Consider the following 19,630-nt stretch of genomic DNA (forward strand, 5'->3'; position numbering starts at 1 on the left):
TCGGGGGAGCAAGTGAGGCTATTTACTAACTAGTTTAGAAATCAGTTCAGAGTTCATCCAGATAATAGTCCTGCCTCTGGGTTAATGGGAACGGGTGGGGTGGGCAGTGAAATTCACTGAATATATTTACATTAAAGAAGAAAAATATGTGTAAAAGGCGGCAATTTCATTCTTCTTTTAAAAACATTCATATTGACTCTACGTGGGGCAAATGTACAGGAGTCAAAGACAGACAAACACAAAGATGTGACGGATTTTTACAGAAGTCTCCTATTTTCCCTCCTGGAAAATGTTTGATTCCTTAAACGACTTAAATACTGGAATTCCTTAAAATGCCTCCTGAAGAGTAAAGAGTTAAGAAGAACAATGCAAGTTTTTTGGTGCTTTCTTTTTTTATTTATCAAAGAGCACATTGTCCATTTCCAGTTTCTTTCATGGCTTTCTTGTACGCAAGGGACGACCCCTATAAAGTACAATCTACCCCCAAGTCAAGAACCTGCCTGACAAGGGAGCAGATTAAAATGAATGGCTTCCTGTAAATATTCAATAATAAGATACTTTGGAACGTATGCATCAGCTTTAGAATTTAATCTTATTTTGAACCCATGAAATAAGAGTTCTGATATGCCAGACAATTTCAGATTCTGAATGACTCCTAATTTTTATCCTCTTATTTCACTAACACACACCAATGCCCCATGTGTTAATAAGCACACATAAATATCAGCTACTATAATTTAAGATAATAAAAATATTTTTAAAATCATGGTAGAAGGCAGGCTTGTCTGCCTTTTATTGGATTAGCAAGCAGGAGTGTCGAGTGATGGGAAACATAATGAGGAATTTGCATCTTTTACTTAGTAACTTGAAGGAATTCACTCAAATCTTGAAATATTTTAGAAGTCAAATTCTTCTTTGGCAGCTGGGAAAACGCACTCCTCCTCTTGCTATAAAATCTCAGTTCCGTCGATTCTGATCTCAGCTTCTCCAGATAATGTTGGCAAAGCTGAGCCAGCCTCAGGACGGACAGGAAATGACATCACCCTGTCGGGAGTCGCCAGCCAAAGACACGCTGGAGCCCAAGGAAAGTTTTTACTACACCAGAGTTACATTCCTGATCTTCTTGGGACTGGCCATATCAAAAGAAACATGTGGACGGTTCACTGGAGCTGGGTGAGGCTCAGCAGATCCCTGGTAACAAAAGGAAAAGGGTCCATTTAATCAGTTGAGAGCACTGCAAGATGCACACTTGAGAAGATGCTTCACTCACTCATCAGACAGGATAAAATCAGGGTGAAGAGAGGGGAAAAAAATGTTACAACATGTTCTTTCCTGATTTCTTCATTTTCAATAACATACTCTACAAGTTTTCCAAGTTCAAAGAGCAATGCAACGCAAATACTTAGTATTTGTTTTTATGAAGGCATTCGATGTATTTTTTCCTCAACTTTGCAATGGAAGTTCTAATTTTACACAGCTAGATTTTCTATAAAAATATAAAATGTATTAAGCCTTCTTTAAATAACACAGTTCTTCTAAAGGGGAGAAGCAGTTTTGGAGAATTAACTCTACAGAGCTCACCCGTCTGTCTCCTCCAACAGTGCTTAATGCTGGGTCTTACTGGGAGTTCACAGGGTCCGAGCCATCCTCATTCTGAAATGTTATCCTGAATGAGCCACTTAATGCTCCCCAAGAACCAACGCCTGCCTAGGTGTACTCTCCTATTAAAGCGCGTGCAAATGCTTTCCCTGCCAGTTCCGGAAAGGCCAGCTCAGATTCCAGGGCACAGTAACTGCCTCCTGCAGCCTATATTCTTTTGGTACGGTGCCTCTAGTGTCTTGAATAATGCAACTGGACAAGATAAATTATTTACATCGCAATGGAATGCCACTAAGTCTTGGGGTAGAATCCTCTGGCTCAGGTTTTAATTTATTTCAGCAACATGCCATAAGAACTGCACCTTCTGCTGTGCACATGCTCACTATTTTTGCTGTTGTTGTTTGCCTTTTGTTTTCATGGCTGGATTGCAAGCAACTATTGCTGTTTTCCAAATTTATCATGCATTTATTTCTGTTTTTCTCAATAGGGGAGTGATTAGTGGGGAAGATTTTATCCAGGTTTCACATTGTTCATATGCTCACCCTCCAAAACTGACAGACTCAGGAGAAAAAAAAGAGACAGAACTGCCTAAAATAACCAGAGAAATTAACTGACAGCAAGTCGAGGAACGGAAAGAGGAAAGGAGAGGAAACAGAGGGTTATTTGTTTTAAATATTCAAGATGCATAACATTTGCAAACGCCATGGTTTCATACAAAAATAAAAGGCCCTTGCCTTTCCCATTAACTGAGTGCAATATTTAGTAAGAATTTCTAATTCTATTTTTTAGTTTTGTCTTAATGTGCTCCAACTACAGTTAGAAACCTAAGTTAACTATATTTCACCGACAGAAACTCTTGTCTAGAAAATGTCAGCATTTATCCTAACTGTAAGTTCAGTCATAAGCGAAGTAATCAGTGAAAAAAGATGTCATGCTTTGGTATAGTAGGTTTTGAAAATCAATCCCTTTTTTTTCTGATCCTTCCTGTGATTTAATGCATTTAATGCCCCATAGCCGAAAATCCTACTCCTTTAATTCCTATTGACTGTGCATCTGCAACAAAGCTTGAAAACGTGGGCCCCAATGCTGGTGCTGCATGGATTGTGGCTATTTCTGCATCCAGACCGTTTCATTTGACATTTGTCGTGACATGACACCACCATAAGCATGTCAGGCTCTTCTCTGTGCTTTGTGGCAAGCTCAGCGCTGTGGGAAGATGAGGCACAATTCCAAATGCTTCCCTCTAAGCAAGTCCCTGGAACTCAGAGATGATTTTCCCTTGGAAACAGTGCCATACATGTCTGCCATGTTTTCACACTGGGCCACAAAAAATTTTCCTCAAAGCAGATCAGCTGGGGTATGTGGTAAAAAAAAAAAAAATTATATATATATAGATGATATAGATATAGATATAGATATAACCAATTCTTGGCTCTATCTTCCAGAGATTCTGATCCAGAAAGTCTGGAAGATGGCCCAAGAGTTGGCAGTTGAACAAGTATCCAAGTGCTTCTGATGCGCTGCTGTTTTGGGGAACTACTGCCAAACCAGCAGGGTACCAAGATATGAGGGTTTCCAGGTGCCAGGCTAACCTCCACAGTCAAAAAGGATTCTTTGGGAAAATAAGGATCCAGGATACCAGAAACACATCTCCCACTTCTGCCACCTCTTGGCAGGAGCAAAGACTGCCCCACCCCTCAGCCTCCAGTGAGAAGTTCCAGGTGCTGGGAAGAGCTGGCCGGAGAGTGGGCTGGGAAATGGGGATGAATAAGGAAGGCTCTCCAGGCAGCCAGCATTTCAAAGTGCTCTGGGGAACAGGCACTTCTGCCCGTTGTACAAAACCCAGCGCCACCCAACTGGACAAGACCTACATCCGCCATCACCACCCTATATGGCTACTGACCTTCTGTGAGGCAAAACTCCAGCCCACAGCCTATCCCCTATGGTATTATCCCTGAGACATCAAGCCCTCACCCCTTTTGAAGTTTTCTAAGGATGGTCAGTACAAAAACATTAGGAGATGACTAAGGATTTTGATGAAGAGAAGCTCAATGCTACATCTCAGCCTTGGCTTCTTAACAGTGAGGACCTCCAGCATTCCAGACCTTAAACAAAAAGATGTCGAAGGAGTAAGAGTTTTGGGGAGCCAGCACAAAATCAAATGGGGTTTTCTAACCCCTCCTAAAATATTAAGATTTCAGTTTCCTGTTTGAGTAACTTGAGCTGAGGACGTTCTTAAAATTGTGTTTGGTGCTTCCTGATGAAGACGTGGCCTGGGGAGGCTCCCTGCCACCTCAGGGTGTAGAATGGCATGTAGGAGTTAGAGAGGGTCTGGAATTGAAGGTGTGAGATAGGAGGAATCAGGAAGCACTGCCAGCTCCTCCCTTCGCGGTGCACAGCCCTGCCTAGGGTGTCGTCACTTGCTTTAGGGCTCAGTCTTTGGACCCTTCTCTTTGTAAGGAAGTCCATGAGATTCCGGGCCGAGGAAGCAGGTGTATGGGCACCTCAGCCCCAAGAGGAGCTCCAAACAAGCCTTTCCCAAGGTATTTCAGCACAGGTGATCACAAGCGCTTTGGACCCTGATCAAATAGTAATTATTGAGCACCTGTGGTGCAGGGAGAACTTTTTGAAGTAGGCAAGTTGATCTTTGGTGATCCCCCACTCTTCCCTTTCAGCCACCCCCTGTTTCCATCTTGCTGTGAAGTAACCAATAACTTTCAGTCCCAGCCACATAACAGAACCACATCAGGTCATTCAAACAGCAGAGCTGCCCAGGCGCCTCCTCAGCCCGACTGAGCCCGAGTCCAGGGATGGGACCAGGATTTTGGGCACATCATCCTGGTTCTTCAAGCCTCCCCTTGGTTGGGGTATATGTGAACAAGGGACACCTGAAGAAAACCAAAGTGTCCCAAGCCAAGAATGAGTGAAATGGAAATTCAATGTGGAATTATTTACATTTTTTTAAGATCAAAACCATATACTACATTTATATTGCATATTCACCTAGGCCAGTTGAATGATATTTCTTGTCATAACAGAATTGTGATGAACAGCTAAAGGAACCATGTCTATGTGCATGCATCCATGCTCTCTATAGAGCCTTTGTACAGCATAAGGCTGGGGAGTGAAGATATTCTCCATTTTCATTCATGAGCACATAATAACCCTGTGCTAGATGGTGCACAGGCAATGGCCATCCACTAGGATCTTCTGAAAAGGCTGATGATAAATAAGATCACCAGGTTACGCAGATGAGAGAGCCAGTCTGAGCAAGGAAAAAGTGTACCTGCTCAACCGTTCCCGTGCTGTTTACAAAACCAAGGTCATCCTGATCTGAGACCTAGTGATGCAAAGCAGGAGCTTTCTGTTGGTCCTTTTTGGGGACTGAATCACATCCCCTATGAAAGACATGTTCAAGTCTTAATCTGCATTCCTGTGGGTGTGAACCCCCTTGTAAGCAGGACCTTTGAAGATGTTAGTATTAAGGTGCATATAAGGTGCAGATTCATCTGTGAATAGGGTCTTTGAAGATTCCATTTACATGAGGTCAAATTAAATCAGGGTGGCCCAGAGTCCATAAGACAGAGGCCTTATAAGGCAGAGAAAGTTTGGATACAGTCAGAGAAAGCCACAAGAGGGGACCAAGAACACAGACAACTGAGCAGGAAAAGTAGAAGCCAAAAGGAGAAGCCACGTGGCAGAAGCAGAGGTGCAAGCTAAGGAACTCCACGGGCTGTAGCAAGCCACACCAGAATGCTACAGACTCCAAGAGAAAGCATGGCTTGTCAATAGCCTCCAAAACTAGGAGACAATAAATTCCCATTGTTCAAGCCAACCCATTGTGTGGTATTTGTCATAGCAGCCCTGGCAGACTAAGACAGTGCTGTAGATGTGTCATGATGGATGGGGCATGTGTCTGACCCAACCAGCTCCCCTGTGATATGGATTGGGAAGTGTTTTGCTGCAGGCTGACTCACAGCTCGAAATATCTCGGTTTAATCTACAGGACCCGAGCCTCGTGTAGGCTTTCTGCAAAATAATGTAATCTGCAGTCACACTGCTCTGGGTCGTGAGGCACACGTGCACGGAAACACCCCACAGCAGCATGTGAGGCACTGGGACAAACCGGAGTCACACTGAGGCACTGAGGAGGAGATCAGGATGAAAGAACAAATTAGAAGGGGCTCAGTGTGCCGGTTTGAATGTATTACGTCCCCCAGAAAAAGCCATATTCTTTGATGCAATGTTGTGGGGCAGACATAATAGTGGGGATTAAGTTGGAATGTTTGGATTGGGTTGTTTGCTTGGAATGTGCCCCACCAAGCTGTGGGTAATGATTCTGATGAGATGTTCCCATGGAGGCGTGGCCCAGTGGATCAGTGGAGCCATATAAATGAGCTGACTCGGAGAGAGGGAACTCACTGAGTGCAGCTGGGAGTGATGTTTTGAAGAGGAGCAAGCTTGCTAGAGAGGAACGTCCTGGGAGAAAGCCATTTTGAGGCTGGAGCTTTGGAGCAGACGCCAGCTGCCTTCCCAGGTAACAGAGGATTTCCAGACACCGTTGGCCATCCTCCGGTGAAGGTACCCAATTGCTGATGTGCTACCTTGGATGTTTTGTGGCCTTGATTGCTGATGTGTTAACTTGGATGCTTTGTGGCCTTAAGACTGTAACTGTGTAGCTAAATAAAGCCCCGTTTTATAAAAGCCTATCCATCTCTGGTGTTTTGTATTCTGCAGCATTAGCAAACTAGAACACTCAGACTAGCTCCCAGATGCCTCTCTGAGCCCTTTAGGGAGCAAGGCTCACTGCAGAGTGGCGAGAGAGTATGAGAAAAGAAAGAGCACAGGTTGCATCGTCCACATGGAAGAGCCCATCAGCCTGCATTGCAGGAACCTGGCAACACAGACCAGGCAGGAACGCAGGGCCTGGCCTTTGGGAAGTGCTTGAAAGGCACTTCTCTGCTAAGGGTCACTCTGATCTGCTTCCTGGCAGCATTTGAGGGGCTGACTGACTATATGCAGGTCTATGTCCTCCTGGGTCCAAGGACATGGAAGAAGCTACTGTTTTCCCATTAGCTCTTTCCTCTAATGCCATCTTGCTCACTCCCTTCTCTGAGTGCATCAAGGGAAGGCTGGCCCATGGTACATCTCACGTCCAGGTTCTCCAAATGGGCAACTGCATAGTAAAGAATTGAACCGGGCCCCAGAAGAGGACTGACCTTTGTCCTGGGCTTCTGGGGGGTAATCTGCGTTTGCCTGGGGGCCTTGGGCTAGCCAGATAACAACAACATGATTGGGGGGCAGACAGGATGGGTTGCTGGCCACCCAGAAAGACTGACACTGGGATTTAGAGCCAGAGCTTCCACTACACAGGATCAATGGGCCTGGAGACCGAGATCAACCACGTGCACAATTAACCAGTAGTGCTACCCAATGGGGCCCTGATAAGAACTCTAAGCACCCAGGCTCAGATGAGCATCCCTGGTTGGCAGTACCCTGTGTGTATTGTCATTCGTACGTTCCAAGAAGGTAACCCATCCTGACTCCCCAGGAAGAGGACAACTGAATCTGGACCTCTCCACGACACTGCCCCACGCCCCGCCTCCCTTGGCCAATCGCTATCCATATCCTCTCCCTAGAATAAACCGTAAACATGAGGGTAATGGTTTTAGATGAGATCTGTGAGCACTTCATCAAACCTGAGGATGTTTGGGAAACCCCCTGAACTGGGGTGGTGTCAGAAATGAGGGCCATCTTGGAGACTGTGCCCCCTAACTTTATTGCAGCAACCTAGAGAGAACACCTGGCCCCGTACCCTGGAAAGGGACCCTTGGCTGATAAAGATTGACCTGTTCGAATTGTGCTTGTCCCACAGTTCTGCCACTGTAAGACGAAAACCCAGCTGTGGATGGCATCTAGCCAGTTTCTAGCCCAGACAAGAAGGACAATTTGTGTTCCTGGATTCCTGGTTTGTTTCTTAGCGACCCTGATGCTTTTCACCATGATGCACTGCTCTCCTAGAAGCCCACTCGAAAGGCACAAGCATGGGGCTTGGCACCACCAAGGCTGATGTTCTTTTTCACAGACAGATTATTTAGCAGGTTACTTCTTACATTTCTCTCTCTGGGTGTTTCAAAACACTCAGAGCTCCTACAAGGCATTCTCCATTTCCGTATCCAAACACATCCTAAATCCCCCTTTTCCCATCTATACTTCGAGGGGAATCATCTGACATTACCCTGTTCTGAGTTTCCTCCCAGCCTACCCCTCCCCTCCTACATCCAGAGCTGAACCCTTTGGCTCATCCAGTGAAAGGTGTTTCACAGGCAGCGGTAAACACAGAAGGCCCATGGAGACAGTGACTGGGTTAAATGTGTTCTTGGGGTGTCCATGCTTGGTGCCGCGTGAGACAGAGCCCCTCAGCCAACTGTCCTCCTTCATCAGCCTGCGGCTCACCCCCGGGCCCGGACCTGGGGGCTTTGCCTCACAGCTGCCTTCACAGCCTGGGGCCACTCCTCCCTTTCACCTGCCACCTCTTATTCAAGAGAACGGCCCATCAAAAGGGAGCCTGTGGTTCCTCCCAGCTCCAGATCAAATTCACCGAAAGATACATGTGCCAAAGAAAGCAGACTTGATGGATGGAAATTTAAGGGCCCATCTTCTTCCGTGCCACAGCCCTCTCCTGTGTCTTCCCACCTGGCTGTATTTGTGACCTCTAACAGCATCATGTGGTTCGTCTGATACATGACCAAGAATCAGGGAAAGCTCCCCCTCCCCTATCCCACCCCGAAAGCCTGCAAGGCACACAACGCTGGCAAGACGTATGTATTGAGCTAAATCCCAGATGCAGGGAAAAAAATATTACAACCAGGAGCTGCCTGCAAACTCAAGTAAATTTTTACACCAGGAGAGAATGAGAGCACCTGTGAAGGTCTCGGCAAGCACCTCCTCATGCTAACAAGGGCCCCATCCAGAACCAGCCAAGGCCATCACCCTAATGATACTGGTGGAAATGCAACTTGAGTTTGGCTCTTTGAAAGCTAGAAAAGGAGAACAATCATACTTATTGGGGACATGATTGCAGAATCACATCAAAATACTTCCTGTTTGATGTTGCATCTGTACAGGTCAGAAATTACATATATTTTGTCCAGTATGATTTGGGTACAGAAGAATCTTTTCTGCACACGGACTCTAATTCACGCATGTATGGCAATTAATGCTGACTCTGCATCTGAAAATTAATGTATTGTGTCACACGGTGTCTAATCGACTGTGTTCTTTCACTTAATCATCTTGTGGAAAGACAGAGCCCATCAAAAAGATGCTTAACAAACAACTATACCTACAGCTTGTGCCTCTCCCTGGCCAGACTGGTGCATCCAGCTGCACACTTAACTCCTCCTGTGGGCGTCGACAGACACCCCATCATCTACAATCCCCCAACTAACTTCTGATCTTTCTCCAAAAAACTCATCCACCCACAGCATCTTCCATCTCAGTAAACGGCACCTCCAGCCTTCCAGTGGCTTGGGCCATATTCCTTAGTCACCTATTACTCCTCCACTTTCCCCTAAAATTCTAATCCCCACAGGAATTTTCTAGTGTTCAAGCTCACTGGCACGGATCTTGCAAACAGAGCAAACATTTCCTCTGTCCTGTTCCTCACCCAGCACCCAGCACCCTCCCATGAGCCAAAGTCCCTGAGAGCCCACGTGCAGGTGTGTATCCTGAGGGCACCAGCTACCCATGAGAGCAGAGAGTTGACTTACATCCTGGGAGAAACTGACTCAAAGAGAACAAGTGGCAAGTTACAAATCCTGCTCATCGTTACACTGATTCAGACTGAATATATCCCAAGTTAAGTATGTGCAAAGCGGGTAGGTGGTACCAGCCCCTCTTGGTGAGGTGTGCCCTGTCACACAGGGCAAGAGGGATTCAGCATTCCAGCTCCGTTCCATCCACGCTGACCCCTTGGTAAGGAGGTGAGCAAAGACAGTGTTCTGCCATCAAGAACATAAAATACACACCACTTACAATCACCTATCATGAGGCAAGGGCTTTTAAATGGCAAGATTCCAAAAAGGAGAAAAAAATGGCTTAGATTACCTGATGGGGTTGCTGGCTACCGCGTTGTTCCAAAACACTGAATTCATAGGATTTGGGATGGAGTGAAGAAGTCTCTGCCACAGAAGAATGGTTTTAGAATGACAAGTGACAAAAGCCAAGCTATCTATTCCAGCAATTCTGATTTTCAAAGAAATATATTTGCTCTTCTTTAGTACCCCCAGCAAACAATAACTCTTAACCATTAGAAGCCTTTTGTAAAATATTCTTTTGAGGTTACATACTTGTAGAACTCTATTTATTTAAATGAAATTAAAATATGCTGTCATATTAAATCTCATCCAGAAACATGATGTATCCATAGCATTAACAGCTGACCAAGGAAAACAAACATAGGGCAAATAGGAAAAGAAAAAAAAATGGCTGAGTAGTTTTGTTTGGCCCATGATTTTGAACAAGCTACTTGATTAATTACTTAAAACTCAAATGAATAAATATTCAGCCATAGGAAATCTTGCAAGAAGCTATGGTCAGATTACCAAAAGATGCAGTCAATGCTTCATGAGAATTTTTTTAAATCTGAAACTCATTATTTGGAATATACATGGGAGGTGGCAGTAGTGAAATGGAAAGAATGAGAGTAGACTCCCAATCTTAGTGAAAAAAATTTTGTTTTCAATCCCTTCAGCAGGGGTTGGCTGGTTAAAAATCTCCCCATAGAATTTGTCCTGCCAGGTGACTAGTTAGGGCTGAGCCCTCTTTCAGACTGAGGAAAAATGCAAATCCTTGCCCTCTCATTGGCCCTACAAAAGAATCTAATTTAAAATCCTATCCTGCTGCCTTCAGAAGTGTCCTCCTCACTGTGATTCCGCATCCTATAATGGCAGGAAATTGAGGTACTATACAAAAGACCTTTCTAAATCAGGATGAGTCTTCCAACATTCCCCTACACCCTGTAAGCTGAATTAGGAACAGACTTCTTGCTGAGTTTCAGTTTTACTGGAATCCACTTGAAGTTTTGGGAAAGTTATCCCCAAGGTATTAAATGCTTCTTCACAGACTTTAAGGTGGAAGTCAAGCTCACAAACAAAGAGAACGGAATTTATCACTATTTTTGAAAACTCTAAGAGTTCCCCAACTTTATTTTAAGCTTTAGACAAACAGGTAGACTTTTACAGCTAACCTACCTATTCCTAGAATAGTCCTAGTCCTAGAATTTCTCCTTCTTCTAAAAATTACCCCAAAAGTAATGATCACCAATCCCTGAGTTATCTGCCCTGTGAAGCTGGGGTTCAGCCACCTGCTCTTCCAAACACCCTTTTTTGGGGGGTATTTTCCCCTGTCCACTCACTTGAGATCCTTGATTCATAAGGATTGTACCCATGGTTTTCATTTCCACTTTTTGTCTTGGTCTCAAAAGTTCCATTGTTTGTTTTCACATCTGAAGATTTCCTAGAATTAGACAGTTTTTAAGGGTCAGGCACCCATCAGCAGTGGACCCTCAGCTCACACAGTTCTGCAGAGCATGCTGACATGTAGAACTCACGACAGGCTGCATTCAGTTTCCGGGGAGTTGGTGTAAGGATGGACACTCACGGCCTCCAGTCGGCGGACTGCAGACTGCCTGTGTGTTTGCACACGCCCCTTAGGGGGAGATGAAATTTCACCATCACAGTTCCCAGGGCTCCGCTCCCTGGTTGGTACTCAACTCTCAGAAACCAGTGGCCAAATAAAGCAGGGACTGGCAAAATACAACCCACAGGCCAAATCCGGCCCACTGTCTGTTCTTTTAGATAAAGTTTTATTGAAACACAGCCACACCCATTCTCTTCCCTATTGTCTATGGTTGCTTTCATGTCACCATGGCCAAGCTGAATAGCTGTGACAGAGATCACATGGACCAGAAAGACAAAAATAGTTACTATCCAGCCCTTTATAGAAAAAGTACCAACCCTGAGATCAAGCAAAAATTGGTGCAACTTCCAAGGAGAATTTTGGCAATGGGTATCCAAAGAATTAAAAATGTTCATACTCAACCTCTAAGAATTTATTGGAGGGAAATGATCAAGGATACGTGCAAAGATTTACTAGAAAGAATGTTCCTTCAAGAACTATTTAATAATAGCAGAAACTGCAAACAACCCAGGTGCTCAACAATAAGGAACTGATGAAATAAATGATGATGCATTTCTAAGATGGAACGCCATGTGAACCATACGAGCTGGTGAAGTGTAAACTGACATATCTAATTTGGAAAACTATGTGGCAGCTTCATCTAAAGCTGACCAAATGCCGACTCTCTGGCCTAACTTTCATTAGAGATCTAAACTCAACAGAATACCAAACAGGAATGAGGTCATATGTTCACCGAAAGATGGGCATGAGCATGCTCAGAGCAGTATAGTATTAGTATACAGTATAGTATTAGAAATGTAATATCTAATAATGAGAATACATCAGCTACACCTACATCCACATGAAAGTATGGATCAATGTCATAGAGTGTGAAGTTCAAGAAAATCACCATGAGTGAGGTCATGCTATAGATTCCATTTATATAAAGTTTATACAAATCTTATCAATGTAGATACAAGGCAAGACATCAGAAGAACATTCACCTTCAGGGAGGAGGGGTCAGGTAGTGATTTGAAGGGGGAAAGTGGGAGACTTTTGGGGTGCTGGTGATGTTCTAGTTCTTGATTTAGGCAGTCACTGCTCAGGCATAAATGCTTTGTGAAAATTAATGATGCTATACACCTACGATTCACATATTCTTTTGTATTTATGTTACACTTCAATTTTAAAAAAGCTTTACTAAGGAAAAAAACAAAAATGTTATAGGCAAGTGTTTGCTAACAGAAAATAATCTTCAAAATAGGATCAAATGAAAAGAGCAAGCTACAAAAGAATATTTAAAATATTCCAAATTTTATAAAATGTATGCATGCGCAAATGTTGTCTATATGAACCTAAGTGCATGTAAGTATATATATGCTTAGATAATAATCATTTCTGACAATAGAATTGTGGGTGAGTGTTTCAGTTTGCTAAAGCTACCATTATGGAAAATACCAGAAATGGATTGGCTTCTATAAAGGGATTTATTAGGTTACGAATTTACTTAAGGCCATAAAAGTATCCAAACTAAGGCATCAATAAGAGGATTACTTCACTGAGGAAAGGCAGATGGCTGGCATCTGCTGGGCCTCTGCTCCTGAGTTTTGGTTTCAAAAATCACTTTCTCCAAATGTCTCTGGGCTTCTGTCTCTCTTACCTTCTCTCTCTCAGCTCCTATGCATCCTGGCTTGTTCTCCCAGGGCATATCTCTCTAAGCATCTGGGAGTCCTCTCTTAGCTTTTCCGGGGCAAACTCTGGGCTTCATCTCTTAGCTTAGCATCTCCAAACGTCTTTCTGTCTGCATCTCCAAGTGTCTGGGTCTATGTCGATTCCTGAGCTCTCTTAAGGACTCCAGTAAACTAATCAAGACCCACCTTGAATGGGTGGAGTCACACCTCCATGGAAATAATCTAATCAAAAGGTCCCACCCATAAGTCTACACCCACAAGACTGGATAAAAAGAACATAGCTTTTATGGGGGACATAATAGATTCAAACAAGCACAGTGAGTTTTAAACTACTTCTTATACTGTGCTGCTTTGAAGCTGTTATATACCCCAGAATAGGCCATGTTCTTTTAATCCATCCCTGTGGGTACAGACCTACTGTGGGTGGGACCTTTTGGTTAGATTATTTCGATTGAGATGTGACCCAGCCCATTCAAGGTGGATCTTAATCCTTTACTGGAGTCCTTTATGAGAGGATAAAGGACAGAAAAAAGCCAGAAAGCCCAGAGAGAGAGAAACACTCACAGAAGCTGGAAGAGCCACTGAAGCCAGAGCCGGAAAGCAACAAAACCCAGAGAGAAGGACCAGCAGATGCCGGCCATGTGCCTTCCCATGTGACAGAGGTGTCCCAGATGCCAGCGGCCCTTCTTCAGAGAAGGTATCCTCTTGTTGATACCTTACTTTGGACATTTTCATAGCCTTAGAGTTGTAAAATTGTAAACTAATAAACCCACTTTTGTAAAAGCCAACCCATTTCTGGTACATTGCATTTTGGCAGCTTTAGCAAATCAAAGCATAAATGTATCTTTAATTTTTTTCTACAATAAACATGCATCAATTCTATAAGAAAAAAATGTCTTTTTTAGCTTTATGAGTGTGTGTTATAATGTACATTTTTTAACCATCTTAAAGCATGCAATTTAGCGGCATTTAGTACATCTACAATGCTGTGCAACCAACATCACTATCTAGTTCCAGAATATTTTTATCATCCCAAAAGGAAATAGTGCAAAAGAAAACTGCATGCAGCTGAAGATGGCACCATTGGTGCAGGGAGAGGACTAGGCAGACGGGACATGGTCACCACGGTGAGCCACCCTTGTCTTACCTCCCTGGGGCCGAACCCACTCATCAGTTTAAGTGCTAGAGCTGCACAGAGAGGAAAGCCAGGCCCTGTTGCAGGATGGCTGGTTCACATTCTGACCCTTTTGCTCTCTAGATGGGAGAAACTAAGCAACTTACTCAACCTCTCTGTCCTTCTCAGTCTCCTCCTTTACAAAATGCAAAACCAGCTCCCAAAATCATCTTGAGAATTAAATAAGATCAAAACCTCCACAAAGCAGAGAACAGTACAGGGTGTACATGTTAGGCACTCAATAAATGCCAGCCGTTATCATCATTACTATTATGGTTCTCTGCAGATTTCCCTGGACAGCTGTTGCCAACCATACTGCTTAAATCCCCTAAGATCCCAGAGAATAGAAATGGAAGATGACGACTCAGTCAATAATGGTGAACCCCAAAGTACCCAGGCTGGGATCTTGCCGTCAACAGCAACAACGAGAAATGCCAGGACAATTACCGGGGCCAGTTTTCCTTCCCCTTCTCTTGCCTCACACCAGGTCCCAAAGGAGGTGCATTTTCAGATCACCGCTGTGTGGTGCTCAGAGTGCAGCCACCTCTCTCAAAACCACAGCATTACCAGGGAGTAAGAGGCAGAGGAGAAAGAGTTCAGAAGAACGACCAGTACTTGGAGCACGAGGACTGTCCACTCTCCGTTCACTGTATTTAGCCAAAAGGTGTTTAAAATCTCAATCTTTTTAAAAAATAAGTTCTTTAATGCATAATGAAACAAAATAAAGTTCCAGTGGCTGACAGATTCCAAATGGAGTCGAGAGGTCACTCTGGTGGACATTCTTATGCACTATATAGATAACACCTCTTAGGCTTTAATGTATTGGAATAGCTAGAAGTAAATACCTGAAACTACCAAACTCCAACCCAGGAGTCTGAACTCCTGAAGACAATTATATAATAATGTAGATTACAAGGGGTGACAGTGTGATTGTGAAAGCCTTGTGGTTCACACTCCCTTTATCCAGTGCATGGATGCATGAGTAGAAAAATGGGGACAAAACTAAATGAAAAATAGGGTGGGGGGGGTGATTTGGGTGTTCTTTCTACTTTTATTTTTTATTCTTCCTTTTCTAGTACAAGGAATATGTTCAAAAAATAGATTGTGGTGATGAATGCACAACTATATGATGGTACTGTGAACAACTGATTGTACACGATTGTCTGGTATGTGAGTGTATCGCAATAAAATTGAATTAAAAAATAAAAATAAGTTCTCTAACAAAATATTGAAAATGAGATGTGCTTTTGTTCTGAACACCCCAAAAACCACCGCCATCTAAAAATCCCTTTCCTTAATGCACTGATAATTATGTACCTGTTGCAAACATTTACACTGGTTATTGTATAGTACTTCAAGACCTTGATATAGTCACCTTCAAAGTGCTGGCTACTGCTTCTAGGTGTCATGGGAATGACGGGAACTGTTTCGGGCCCCCGGTTGGTTGAGCAAGCAGTGAACACCACCTAAATTTGCCTGCCTGGTCAGGTCGGTGGGCCTTACAGTCATCCAGTGAGTTTCGCTGTTCTCCACCACCCCAGAAATTCCAGGAGCTCTGCCTGGCTGTTTAACATCCTTGAAACAGTCCTCAGGTCCCTAGCCTTGCCTCAAAGCAGGAAGGACAGCAGACACGGAGCACAGTGTCCTCTTGTGGGAAGACTTGCGAACGCTAGACACTAAGCAGAAAATCTGCTATATTTCCCTAATGAGCCAGAGCAAGTCAAACAAGACTGAGGCAACCCACTTGCTTTACTCTGCAGCTCTCATTGCCCTGTGAATTTATGATTGGCATATGCAGTTTTCAGAACTGTCCATTTTCAGTATTTAATTTCCAGGAACATAAATCCTAGGGTCCCACGGTTGTTTGCATGTTCTCCTCCCCGCCCCCCTTCAGAAAACTGATGTGACATCAAACTTACCTTAGTTTACTTTGATAACCAGATTCTGGAAGGGAAAAAAGAGCAAAATCACATTAGCAAAATCAAGATACTTACTCTGAGAGTAAAATTTCATTGATTTTTATAAGCTCCCTGATTTTTATAGACTTCATTTCATTAACTATTTTAACCCAGTAGGTTATTCAGTTATACAGGTTATAGTTAATAGGTTATAAATAACCTATTAAGTCATCAAACGACTTCCAGGCATTCAAATGGAATTCACTATTAAACATCATGAAAATAAGTAACCCCTGGGTACTTGAGGTTTAGTAGGTCCCCATAAGTGAATGTCGAATTTGACTAGCGAGATTGTAAAGGCTCTGCTCACCCAAGAGGAACTTCTCTATACTAACAATCACCACTTCCATCCGTTCATACTAACTGTGTGCCAGAGCTGTACAGGGCATTAGCTCATTTCATCCTTACAACAGCCCAAGAAGTATGATCGGTGCTATCATATTTTTAACAGACAAAGAACTATTATACTCGCATAACTGTATTTTCTGACAGATGAGGATTTATACAATTTAAGTACTGTATGTCTTCACTTCTAAGATACTTTTCCAATCAATATGCAACAATGGATTTAATTCCTACAGTTGTGTTCCTCCACCTCTCCATCCCCTGAAAAAGCTGTCGTTAAAGCGACAGTGCTTTTAATCAATGGATTCCTAGACTGGAGGAAACACAGAATTTGAAGACGGTGACTACCAGAGCTACACTTCCAGTCTCGGACCTTCTGACTCCAAAGCCAATGTCCTCTTGCCTGTGCTTTCCTGCCTAGTCCTTCCGGTACCTCAAGCTTTACTGAGGTTTAAAAAATACTAATTTTCCCTTACTTTTTAGATAATGTTTTCCCTTATTTTCAGTTCTAATAATATCTGTCTACTAATACCCCAAATCAAAGCTTGTAACAATCCTGCTTGAATTGTAGGAGGCAGATCCTTTGGGCCCCCATGATGGCCTTAGTGCTTCCAGGAGAATGGGGCTGGGGGCGCTGGGCTGGTGGGTCCCACCGGCTTTAGGAAGCTGCAGTGCCAAGCTGACCAGGCCAAGCCGACCGGAGCCCTCAGACGTTCTTGGTCAGTTTAGGCTTCGCCGGTCAACACACTTTTGAAAGAATCTGATGTTTAATATTTTTTCAAGCATTGAAACAATCATCATAGGGATAGGGTAGTTATTGGATCCTTTGCAATTGTCTAAGGTGTTGGGTCGTTTCCACTGTGACTTACACCTGCTGGGGGCAGGGCTGGTGTGGTAAATGGACCATCATGGGCCCTGTTCATAGCCCTTACCTGGGCTTGCTGCGGACAAGGAAAAAGAAAACAGCCACCATCACATGGGCTTTACATCTCCAAGTTAAATAAGGATAAAATCCGGGACATAAACTTTTACATATATTAATGTATTTAATTCTCACAACCAATCTGTAGGGTAGTTCTTCTCATGGGTTGAATTGTTTTCCCCCAAAACATATGTTTAGGTCCTAAGCCCTGGTCCCTTGATTGTGACCCTATTTGGAAATTTGGAAACAGGGACACAGTGACACAAGGACACTGTGACAATGGAAAAGAGATTGAGATGTTGCAGCTGCAAGCCAAGGAGCGCCATGGACGGCCGGCTGCCACCAGAAGCTGGGAGAGGCGGAGGGAATCTCCCTACAGGTTCGGCAGGGGCCTGGCCCTGGACGCCTGGCCTCAGCGTTCCAGGCTCCAGGATGTGGGACCGCACATGTCTGTGGTTTTACACCAGAGACTTCTGGTACTTTGTTACAGCAGCCGCAGTATTTATTCCTGTTTGTGAATGAGGAAACCAAGAATCAGAGAATCACCCTTCCACACATCCTGTTTCAGCTACCAGCCATCACTAACCTCTTACCAGGCCACTATGGAACGGACAACAGCTGGAGAAAAGCAGAAAGTCCTTATAAATAACCAGAATGTTCTGCAAGTACTTCAGAATAGCTAATGTTCAAAACGATAAACTGAAGGTGCAGAACAATCCACAGTCACTTCTGAATCAAAATTTTAAGTTATAGTCTATCATTTTTTACTCTAAGTCCAGTGTATTTTATTTAAGTCATCTATCTTCCAGGTAAAAAGAAATTTCCACATAATCTGAGTCAACAAGAGTTCACGGCTTTTCAATCTCTCTTTCCCTGGGAATCAAGTTATAGCACAGAAATAATTCCTCAATCACAAATCAAATCCATGGAGGAGCTAAGGCTAAACCATTAGGCTGGTTAAGGATAGACCACACATTTTACACGGAATATCTCATTAAGAGAGATATTTTTCTAAAAGAGTTAGGACAGTGTCCACCACACACACACACAAAAATGCTTGTCAAATGGCAGTGAGTATTAATAAATTTAAAAACGCAATTACGTACACAAGTTCCCTAACATCAAAAATCTAATCTTAAGAAGAAATATATTTAAATGTTCAAAATATTCGAATAGGAGAAGGTCAAGATTTTATGAGAGAAAGACAAGGACAGACACACATATTCAGCCCATGGAAAACCCCCAGGTCAGTGTCATAAAAGCTCCTTTGGCTCCTGAAGTCACTAACTACCCAACTCTACATCTAGCCCACCCCAAAGTTGAGCCCGACCCCCAAACAAGGCCTTCACTTTCCTAAGTCTTGGAGTGCCTCAAAAGACCTTATTCAGAAGAAATGTGTAACCACTGTTATTAATTTTATTTTATTTGTATTATTTATATTAATAGAAGACCCTATTTGCCTTTCCACTACTACATCAACATTCACTTGCAAAGGATGATTTGGAATTCCATAAAATAGAAATAAAACTTTTACTGTGCTCAAATAAGTATTATTCTAGAAAAACCACAGCACCTAAATGACAGATCTCAACAGGCACTCATCCTTTCAAACAAGCATAAAAGCCAATACCAGTTTCTCAAAAGCATAAAATCTCAGTCTTCCTGGAGGAGTCTAATGAAGTTGCATCAGGCCCCAAAGGAATGACCTTCTTCCTCAAGAAAGTCCTTCCCTTCCCTATGAATTCAGCATATTTTCTTTCAAGGACTCAGAAAGCTAATATATCTTTTGAAAGAGCTGATTAACTTCAGCTGTCTATATCAAAAGTTCAAAGATACATAGAAATAGACATGCACAAAAAAAATACCTTTTTCCTCTCTCCCAGAGACACAACAGCAGCAGCAGATTATAATCAGAACAATTATCAGGATCAAGAGTAATGAAAATGATACTGCAAGAAGGATTATTGCCCAGGTAGGCAACGAGTTGCCTGGATTGTCAATACTACCTGTAAGGTTGAAAGGAGAAAAAAGTAGTTTAGTGATGCTTGCCATGGTCTACCGATACGTAATCACTGACTCTGCCACCCTCTAAAATAAATTATGTTTTCAAATAATATTGTAACTCTTTGGCCTGCAACAGCTGGATGTTATGTGCCAACTCCCCTTGGTTTGTTAAATTACATATTACGCTACAGTACTTTCCATTTCAAGACTGCCGATAAACAACTGCTTAGGAACACAGTTCTTTTCGAGTACTGAT

At 43.2% G+C, this 19,630-nt stretch overlaps 1 protein-coding gene across 5 annotated transcripts in view; it reads right to left on the minus strand.

Annotated features, from left to right (window-relative positions):
* Positions 1-373: 373 nt before the first annotated feature.
* Positions 374-19,630, minus strand: part of IGSF5 (immunoglobulin superfamily member 5) — a 41,487-nt gene continuing 22,230 nt past the window's right edge. For 2 of the 5 annotated variants that reach the window (XM_037831480.1, XM_037831475.1), the window contains 5 exons: positions 19,236-19,376; positions 16,065-16,089; positions 11,018-11,118; positions 9,709-9,782; positions 374-1,191 (listed from right to left, as the gene is read on the minus strand). In XM_037831480.1, coding sequence (XP_037687408.1) covers positions 1,096-1,191; positions 9,709-9,782; positions 11,018-11,118; positions 16,065-16,089; positions 19,236-19,376 — 437 coding nt within the window. In that variant the 3' untranslated portion in view covers positions 374-1,095. The remainder of the gene's footprint in view (positions 1,192-9,708; positions 9,783-11,017; positions 11,119-16,064; positions 16,090-19,235; positions 19,377-19,630) is intronic. The other 3 variants (XM_037831478.1, XM_037831479.1, XM_037831481.1) reach the window with 3 other exon arrangements.

The sequence above is a fragment of the Choloepus didactylus genome, chromosome 1, assembly GCF_015220235.1.
Source record: "Choloepus didactylus isolate mChoDid1 chromosome 1, mChoDid1.pri, whole genome shotgun sequence".
Lineage (NCBI taxonomy): Eukaryota > Metazoa > Chordata > Mammalia > Pilosa > Megalonychidae > Choloepus > Choloepus didactylus.